The 10845-nt window shown below is 36.3% G+C and overlaps 1 protein-coding gene across 1 annotated transcript; it reads right to left on the reverse strand.

Moving 5' to 3' along the window:
• Nucleotides 1-469: 469 nt before the first annotated feature.
• Nucleotides 470-10473, reverse strand: LOC144436995 (WD repeat-containing protein 18-like). Its single transcript, XM_078125862.1, has 10 exons — nucleotides 10264-10473; nucleotides 7957-8067; nucleotides 7633-7766; nucleotides 7060-7207; nucleotides 6644-6787; nucleotides 3369-3442; nucleotides 2538-2662; nucleotides 1534-1697; nucleotides 822-884; nucleotides 470-589 (listed from the first exon to the last, which is right to left on the reverse strand). Exons 1-10 carry the CDS (start codon nucleotides 10471-10473, stop codon nucleotides 470-472), a joined length of 1293 nt encoding a protein of 430 aa, XP_077981988.1.
• Nucleotides 10474-10845: the final 372 nt, after the last annotated feature.

Here is a 10845-nt window from a genome sequence, read left to right on the forward strand (position 1 = left end):
GCCCGTCATGTTTTGTCCAGAATTGTATATATGTATAAATATCAACTTTCTGTAACAACACACACATTCCCAAGACATTCTCATGTGCACACATACCAAATTTATTACCAAAAAAGTCACCAGCTGCTCATTGTTGTCATGTATTTTCATAGAGGAAATGCCGTGTTGTTCACTGAACACATTCAAGCCTGACAATAACCCCACAAACTCAGGGGGCCTTTTATACCCCTGTCTTGCCTTCCTGCAAAATCTTTGGGGGTTGGTTATTATTTTATAAATTTCACTATTTTCCAGGAGTGAATTAAATGGTTTGATATTAAATTGATTTTTCAAGTAGGAAGCCATGATAAAATTGTTTTATAAATTAAAAATCCAAAATAAATACTCAAATCCTCATCCATATTGCCATTTTAAACAACACACAGAAAGAATGTCATGTCAAAATATCATACTTTTATTACAAATCCAGCTAGGTTGAAGTCTCAAGCATTTTCTTGACAGACAAAGTGAAAAGTTTTTTATTTGAATCTTGCAATTGGGAAACTTCTTTCTGTAACTGAGATATATTCTTGCCACCTACATCATCAATCTGAAAAGAAATAGATGAAGACTTGGTTACTCAAATGTGAGAAAAGTACGAATAGGATCAGACTTGTTTGAAATATAGTGGTAAGATCACTGACACTGCGTTAGACAAGCCTTCAATCGAAGACATAGCCCCCAACTGTTTTATGGCAAATGTATAACTCCCCTCCGGGTGGTGTCTGTTTGAAACTAAAAATTATTTATTTTCTTTGTACAGAAGTCTATGAATAACTCACCTCATGGAGACAATCCTGAAGTTTGTCATGTTTGACTGATGTACCGTCTATCTCCATGTTATCCTGTATGGTAAGCAAAGTTTGTAACATGAACACATGAATATGTTTGGACAATTTAAACATGTAATGCACCTTAGAAATAAACACTAAACTTTTACTCTTATTTTGGTCTAGAAAACACTATTCCTTATGTTTTATCATCATATTTCCCATAATGCCCCATTTCGGATATTCAGAATGGCGGGTTTATGAGTTCACTATTGTGATGTCTGTGTACAGCTACAAATCTAGGGCACATACAATATGTATAGGTAAGAAATGTGACACAATAGAGTTAAGTAGGAATACACAAACTAAGACCCTAGACTACAAACAAGCAATATTACTAAAATACATGTTTACAAGTGTGCTTGGTGGTCACATCATAACTATTCTGCACTGCACTGACTGTTTGATTTGTCCATTTTAAATGCTTAAGATATGTCACATCATGCCATGCCTATCAGCTAGTGAGTGGAAGGAGTTGACCGATGTGTGAGGGCGCCCTGTCATGGCGTAGCTTACAACCTAACGCTGACACAGCCAAATAAACATTGACAAAGATCCTTTGCTCAAAGTTTCTGTTTCAACTATTATTTCACTTAGTGTTTTTATGAACTATCACATCCAATATTTTATCTATTTTGAACCACAATTGTGTTTAAAACCTTACCTCAAAGTCTCTGATTTGTTTTAGCCTGAGTTGAACTATTCCTGTGTTGTCATCATCCAATGTCTGTATATTCCTTTGGAAAGGTTGAATTGGTGTTATTGTTTTATTGTATGATTCAAACATCTTGACTGGTGCTTGGATAAACATAGCATTCGTAATGATTCCTGTTGAAGATAAGAACAAATCTTGTTACCTGAAATAGAATACTTACTCACTGGACGCATCATGAAAATATAGCAATCATTTGATTTCTTGGTCGACACCATCACTTCCGCTCCAGGCATTTCACATGCATTACTATGTAATAGATAGTCAATGAGTTCGAGAGGGTTATGTGCCAATAAATGAGGGTTTATGGCACATAACCTTACTGAAAGAGTTGTCTATCTTACTTATACTACAGCGTGATTGGTTCAAATGGATCTTTTTCATAATTTTGTGTAATTTGTTGCATGCAAATTGAGTACTGAGAGTAATATAGGTCATACCCTTAAGAAAGAGTGAGTTATGGCTCCATATAACCAACCGAAATCAAGGCCTCTGATTGGCCAAGTCGGTTTAGCCGTAGTATAAATAAATATAGGCAAGTGTGAGAATAACTTGACCTTCTTGTTCTATTCTGACTTTCTACCATGAGCTAAAATGCTATTACAGGTAGCAAGAAAAAATTTAGTATATTTCATTTGTTCCTTTTTTGTATGATTTTGACAATGATCATCTGTATTCCTATACCTGTGTGTAGAGAGGTAGGTTTGTTGCCTTCATATGCCATGACTACACATATCAAAACACTGTTGCAGCTCACTATAACAAATGAATTGTGACAAGACACTGTAGAGGTCGGTACATTTCAGAGCCTACCATGAAGGGATGGATATACAACAAAATATATCATAACATGTATGTTATCCAATCAAATTGTATGTATCATGGCATGTTATCCAATCAAATTGTGTGTATCATAGTAAGTGTACTATAATACCACTTAGACCTGTGATATATACCTTTATGGTTGAGTACCCTGGTACACTGTCTGCTGGCTATATCCCATAATACTACAGTGCAGTCATGTGACCCAGACAACAACATGGTTCCATCCATAGATACTGATAAGCAAGTAACTTGTTTTCTGCAATTTGACAATAACAGTTACGGATAGTAGCAGTATTACATCAATTTAGTGTTAATAGTGTTAAATTGACCAAAAAACATTGGACAAAAAGGTCAAAATATTCAGGTGTAGTCACATGACCCTTACAATAGTCAAAATCAGTAAATTTTTGCATCAGGAAAATGTTTGCCTCTAACAGTGGTTTGATAGATATGACCAGAGATGTGGGTAATTTTTTTAAAGTAGCTGGTGAAATGTGAAAAGTTGGTAGTAATATCTAGGAATGAGACTCATAAATCTGCCCAATTATGGAAATATACTGGTTGAAACAAACAATCTTTTAAACAATTTTTAAAAATAAATTCCTGAATACTAAAACACTGCATAGTAGCCGGTTGTTTTACAATCCAATTCAAATGACCAGTGTGAAAGGAATAGACACAACTGTGATTTTCAAGAACTCAATTGATAAGACCACAGTATATAAACAATTACACTCTCTGGAAAGTCCAAGGACAGTAGAACACTTTTGAAGCACAGTAGAAACCTGCCAAGCATGGCAGCCTGGATGGCAAGGATGGTGTTTGCACCGTGCTTTCTCTATAGTGGGGAGAACACTGAAGTAGTGTCTACTGTCCACAAAATTAAAGTGTGCCTGACACATCCTAAATTATGATTCTGCCAAATTGTTCATGCATCAAATAAATATATTTACAATACTTACTTGTGTCGTTCAAAGGTCTGTAGGCTATCATTGTCACCGCTTTCACTGACTGTAACCTGACTGCTGTTTTGCGCCTGAAAAAAAAAATCATGCATGAAGAAAAGTTTATGAACTGTGGGTTCATAGTTAGGCCTAATAAAAAGAATTGTGTGGTTCCGATTACACTCAATTTCAGAATAGGTGGGGTAGGTACATTTTTTATTTTATTGTTTTGTTTATTTTTTTTTTTCATATGTGGGTGTCTATTCAGGTAGTTATGTTTTCCATTGTTTTCCATATGGTGTCTGTGTTATTGGTTTCTTCTCATCAGATGTACAGCCATTACAGATTGGAAGAACAGTTTTATATTGTCTTTTTAAGTTCATGTCAGTTTCTGCATCCAATATTTCTTGTGAGACTTCACAATTTTCGCAATTTTATTATTTTTTACTAGAATATGTAAAAAGTTCAGGGTCGGCATGAAAAAGTAGGTGAGGTCGGGTAACTGGGACCACACAATTTTTTTATGCTTTACAAATGAACCTTTCTACTCACAGACAAAAAGTCATCTTGGAATTTCTTTACAATCTCTTGATATCATAAAAATATACTTAACATATTTTTAAATCACTTCAAAATATGAAAGCATAAAAGCAACTAATGATGATAATTTTGTGCTGTTCTGTTTACGAAACCTTCAAAGAAAAACAGTTACCAAAAGAATTTTTTCCCCCGGCCATGCATTTGTGAAATTTCACCACCTCCCATAAACAATTCTTAAATAAACAATTATATTTTTGTGTATAAGGTTTTCTAAAGAAGAGAAAATATGCTGAAAAGTCTGAATTTGTTACTCAATGTTTGTCTCTCTCTCTCTCTCTCTCTCTCTCTCTCTCTCTCTCTCTCTCTCTCTCTCTCTCTCTCTCTCTCTCTCTCTCTCTCTCTCTCTCTCTCTCTCTCTCTCTCTCTCTCTCTCTCTCTCTCTCTCTCTCTCTCTCTCTCTCTCTCTCTCTCTCTCTCTCTCTCTCTCTCTCTCTCTCTCTCTCTCTCTCTCTCTCTCTCTCTCTCTCTCTCTCTCTCTCTCAATTTTTTGTTTTGTAACGCCTGCATTTGGGCTGATGACACTGAAACGCAACCGGGGCAGACCCCCGATGCTCTCCCTCTGGTTGCTACAGAGGATGTTACTGGAGTCTGAAACCTCTTGTGAAAATGTGAACATCAAACTGTATGAACCATTGGTTGAACAGTGCAGGTTATTTACAAGAATTTGAAGGTGAAACATCTATAACAAAAAAGCTATTTGTGACAATTTTTGCAATGAGGTCACACAGTTTAGTGTACAGGTTATCCCCCTCTAAACTCTTGACTGTCTGAAAACCTGACATCTTAGAAGAGTAACTGAATAACAATAAATGCTATGTTTACTTCGTATGGTTTGGTTTTTAAGCTGATTGTATCATCAGACAGTAGAGGAAACCACAGGGTATTTCAGAGAAAGGTTGGACAAATTTAACAAGTGGGAAATTTGAGAAACTTTCAAATGAAACCATTTACATTAACACTGTACTGAACAGGAGAATTATGCTCTGGTTTATATCTCTTTAAAAAGTATACTCCAAAATTTACTGCTTTCTACTTTTCTTACAGCAGGATATCTCTCCTTTGTACATAATTTGAAAGCTTGGTGGATACTTGAGTAGCTATGACTTGAAAGGGATCATATAATGACATCATACTAGGAACCTTTCTACAAAACTCAGTATTCATGCTGTGATAATGGCCAGACAGAAATGAGAGTTGGGGAAATGTAGACACTTCAAAAAGTCAACTAAAGGTTATTGAAATGTCAAGAATTGTTCAAAGTTAATGGGGAAAGTTAGAAAGTAAAATGTCAAAGTGTGTATCTATGAATTGCAAAAACTCATTATAATACTGTGCCTATTCTGTCCATGTAGTCTTGATGGTTGAATGGTTTAGAGTGGCTGGCTTGGAGTCTGGTGTTAAACCTCATTACTGCCATTTGTTTCTGAATGGCTAAAGTAATTAGATTCAAACCATAATTATGCCTGTCAATCCATCAGAATAATTTGGGACCTGGTAGAATAGAGGTTGCTATGAGAAAGATTTAATCCTATGTGCTTACAAAGGCTGCAGAGGACTGTATGCTCCCAAGGGGGTTTAAGCATAAAGGGCTGCTGTGCCATTATAGGTCCATACCATGGGTAATAATTATAAAGCTCTTTGAGCACAGTGTGGGAAGACTCAATATAAAAAACTAACATTATTATTAACTCAAAATGTTTACAAATTACACTTTTAGTGATTTAGGTCTTTTAAGAGTTATTCAATAAAAAATGTAAACTGATCACATTTTACTTAATTCCCCATACCCTTTCTTCACACAAATACATATTACATACAAATATGTAGACAAACACACACACACACGTCCTGACAATGAGAACGAAACAGAAATTCATGCACAGTCACAGACACAGACATTATACTATAGTGATATACCATATGGTAAAAAATTTATAGATTGCCTAGTTTCCATCAGTAGTGGTCATTGGAATAGACATGTTGTCAGTTCCATGATGCATTGCATGTCTCCTATACATTCTATTATGTGTATGGAGGTTTGCGCACACACAACATAGAGACGATGGTTGTCACCTGACTGTACCTTGGATTTACTAGTAAAATCATTTTCTGTCATTGATGGTGGTTTAGTCTTTGTTCTATAAAATCACTCACAATTAAAGAGGTCAACATGTCTTTCCATCATTCCATGATAAAAATATTAATTCAAATGTAGTAACAAGAAAACAAGTCAGAATGTAACAAGAAAACAAGTCAGAATGTAACAAGAAAACAAGTCAGAATGTAACAAGAAAACAAGTTAGAATGTAACAAGAAAACAAGTCAAAATGTAACAAGAAAACAAGTCAAAATGTAACAAGAAAACAAGTCAAAATGTAACAAGAAAACAAGTCAGAATGTAACAACATAAACAATGTCATCTCATGCAATGCATCGTGGAACCAGAAATTTAACTGTTACAGATAGTATGGTCATATATAAATAAGCTCTTTTCAACAGATAAGTCTTCAATCTTGTCTTGGTGCAGTATGGATATCAAGCAATGAGTTCTAGTGACAAGGTAGATGACTGTTCTCAAGTCCTGGAAATCTAAGGGTCTGGGACAACAAGTGTGGGATCGAGCTGATCCAACACAGTGTGGTATCATCAACATCTCAGCCCATTGAGCTTTAGGGATTGTCCTGGTTACTTACCTGACTGTAAAGGTTGACTTGATAAATAGTGCCATTAATGCCTCCTGCAAATAGTCTGAATTCTGCCGTATCCATAGTAACAGAAGTAATGCTGACATCAAAAATAAATGTAACGCCGAGTTGGCCTGATGATAACTCCCATAGCTGTGGGTGATAAAGTGGTTAAAATTCCATAAAAAAATCACCAGGACAGATTGTAATTAGGCAAGTTTTTAAAATCATATCAAAATACTATGGAAAGATTTCCATATCTTGTACCCCAACTTTAGTTGGAAATGATGATAAAGCACCAACGAACTAAGGTAGATTTACCTTCTTACTGTCTTTAAACAAAAACACTGAACATGAAAAGCTTAGGCCGCCCAGGCCATGTGAAAACAAAAGAATCGAAACCTAAGCACAAAGAGGGCACTTACCCTGCAGGTTTGGTCCAATGAAGCAGATACAACCCTTGACATAATACCTGCACATCCACAGTGTATATCAGTAATAGGTAGTGAATGACTGGACCATACATACAATGGTTCTATTCCTGTTGTTACACTGCTCTGCCTTTGTAATATGCTGAAATATAATCAAAGGAGAGAAAAGATGTGAATTTCAAACACTGTTAATACTATTTCCCATTTGAGTACAGTAAAAGTCAGTAACTCATTGTGAAGTGTTTTGTATTTCCCTCTACTGAAGTAAACTGTTCAACTTAGGGGAATGGTGTGTGTGTGTGTGTGTGTGTGTGTGTGTGTGTGTGTGTGTGTGTGTGTGTGTGTGTGTGTGTGTGTGTGTGTGTGTGTGTGTGTGTAAAGATGAGATATATGTTCTCATTTTAAAAGGTTTATATATTCCTAACCTCACCAGATACCTAATGAAAACCATGTTATTATCATCACCAGAGATATTTGAATATTACAGATTCTACACATGGCCAGACTATAGCAATATCATATTGCCATTATCACCTGGGATGTTTATATAAGAACACAAATTCTCACCTGGCCATTGACCATACAAGAACCAAGCTATCATCACCACCAGATATAAGATGACCACCATCATCTGTAAATTTTAGACAGGTTATATTCTGATAATGTCGGCTCAGTACTGCTAATAGTTTACCTGTACTCACCTGGAAAAAAACAATAAGCAGTACGTTTTTTAGTTTCTTGTATTCCATAGAATGAAGCTGACTGCAGAATGAAGTGAGATGTGAAGGTATCTGAGATACCAACAGTACAATAACTTTAGTGTCAACTCACATGCCATAAATGTATTCTCTCTGCAATACTGACAGCACAATAACTTTAGTGTCAACTCACATGCCATAAATGTATTCTCTCTGCAATACCAGCAGCACAATAACTTCCACATGGTGAAGTATCCAATGCAGTAACTAATCCTGGACACACAATTCTCATCTGATGTTGATCCTGGAAAAGAAAATTTGACATTACATTTAAGGAATGTCTTATTGATGTATGATGATTTAAAACCATGTTACCAATGCTAGTTATGGGCTGTTACAGTCTAGCATGTCACTTGTGCTGACTCTTCATTCAGATTACAAATTGATGTTACACCTAGTTGTCTTATAGTCACTTGAAAAGTTGTACAAATTTAATCAGTCACCTCCAACAATGTAGACTGTATGATACTTTGTGTCATTCTGCCCTCACTGGCCTCCAATCCAGAAATGACCGATGTTTAAGAGCACCTCTTTATGACAGACCTTATACAGACCACTCCGACATGCTGTTTAGTTTGTTTTTTCTCACCAGAGGTCATGTGCTGAGTTTTTTCAAACTGGTGATATTCTTATACAAAGATATGTAGTGTAATTTCAGCAGTCGGTTGTCATGCTTTTATCCTTTTTATAATTGGAAACAAGCCTTTTAGACAGTTAAAATAAATCAAACCTCAGGCTCTGATAATCAGTTGCACAGTATTTCGGAGCTTGAAAAGTATCCATATCACTACATCATTTCTGAATTTGCCCTCTGATGGGAAACAAACTAATTTTATATCTAGGCTTTTTGTAGATGATACTTTGGCTCCTACGCTTTTTTGGGAGGTCATTATTCATTAAATATGGCAAAAAAGAGTGTTTGTCTTTCATGCTATTGCTGTATGTATATAATAATAAGTACATTTTTTTCATTTGTAGATGATACTCTAGCAAGTGTCACAGCTAGATATCTCAGTGATATACTTAACATTTTCAAGACATTGTAAACATCAGTGTTTCTCTTGGTATATTTCCTTGCCAATGTCACTTCTTGTGTACACGGCTTAATAAATAAATAAATAAATAATAAAAAAATAAAAAAACACCTTTTATTGTTTCAAAAGCCTTAATATAAAAACGTAAAAATTATAAACAATGAACAAATAAAAATTAAAAAGAATTTAGTGCGAAAAGTAGCAAAGCTACAATTGCAGTTCCTATTACTTTGGACTAATACATCAGGTTGGCCGCAATTGTGATGTGCTAATCAATAATAACAAAAACCAACAACACATTTTGTACCATCAATGTTGAACTTGAACAGCATATGAGCAGTCACTGAGTTAGTCCGAGGAGGTCCTGCCTTGAGTACGGAGCCAGCTATATTTGGTCAAACCGACCAAATACATCATCATGTACTATAGTATATCACAGGCACTCGAATCAATGTGTATGATTAAAAATATCGGAGTGTCTGGTGACAAGCGCTTGTCAGCAGCATATTGTTCTCGTGACAAGCGCCGAACGTACGTGTGTACTACAGCCTGGTCGACGTCAACATGTGCGCTAGTACTGACCCGTACCTTTGACACAATTAAGTCCCGGAATGGAGTAATACTGTCACCGTGTCGTTTTCCTGTAGTAGTTTCAAGTTTCCCACCCCAGCTTTATAGTACTTGAGATTTAATGTTTATTTCACGATTCGGCGTTTAACTTGCGCGGCCGGTGAGCTGACGTCAGCTGTTCAGGTCAAATGTCATTACTTTGAGGCCATCACTGCACATGGGATAAAACAAGTAAAAAGACCACGCAACACCACAAAAACTATACGCATTTTACCTGTCCTTCACAATAATGAATGTTATTGATGCAACAAACTTTAGTTGTTTTGATTAATTACCTTTACTGTTTACACGTTGCACGTAGTACTACATCACATACGCGGCCATGGCCATGGAGCATATAGGCGGTGAAGTGTACATGTGTGTACGCGGCGGACTTCGCGGTTGTTGGAAAAAACAGGAGCTATCACACGTAAATTAACAGTTTTAAGAACTGATGGTGTTTGATAAAGTGATAAAGTGCAATCAATTTCAAGGGTAATAAGAACGTTTTACACTTGACGCCAAAACACATCATAATGGGTGTCAAAGGTCACGCTTGTCAGCAGCATATTGTTCTGGTGACAAGCGCTTGTCAGCAGACTCGGCCTAAAAATATATATATATGTATGCAAATAAGACTTATTTACATACAATACATATTTTTTTCTACACATTGATTTGAGTGCCTGTGAATACTAGTATAGCTGACTCCGTACTCAAGTGAGAGTTCCCTTGGACTGTCACTGAGTCAGACTGTTTACATATTACGAGTACACCGTACTAGTACTACACGTTACCTGTCTATGTAAAGCCCACACGTGTATCAATGGATGATTGCTGACCCCTGCGATGAGATGGTCTTGGCCTAAAAGACGTAAAGTGCGAGACGAACTGCTCCCGCCTTTATATGTTTTCAAAGAGGTGCCATTATGAGGATCCCAAACACACGAGTTCCACATCTGTCCCGAAATTTCGCTGCTCAGAACAACCTCACTGGGCGCCGCCATTTTAATTTATCATATAGTGCTACTGCTAGTGAGTCGCTTCTTTTCTCCTCTGTGACATTGGATACCTACCAACAGAGGGCGACATCATATGACACACGTGTCTCGTGTTGTGAAATCTAACTCTCGAATAACATGCTCTAATCACAGCTATACATGAATAGCAGAGTTTCTTTTATTCAAACTTGATTAAATCTGGTTCTCAGCTTTGACTTATATTGAGACATGGTTTAATTTGAACATTTTCACCACAAATCTACAGAACTGTCATTGTGGCGGCAACATTATCGGTGTAACTTATGCACACCTCAGTGAAATTATATAAGTACGCGGTTCCACACTAAAAAGTACACGTTCCAAAATATTATTATCACT

Source organism: Glandiceps talaboti, chromosome 6 (genome assembly GCF_964340395.1).
Source record: "Glandiceps talaboti chromosome 6, keGlaTala1.1, whole genome shotgun sequence".
Lineage (NCBI taxonomy): Eukaryota > Metazoa > Hemichordata > Enteropneusta > Spengelidae > Glandiceps > Glandiceps talaboti.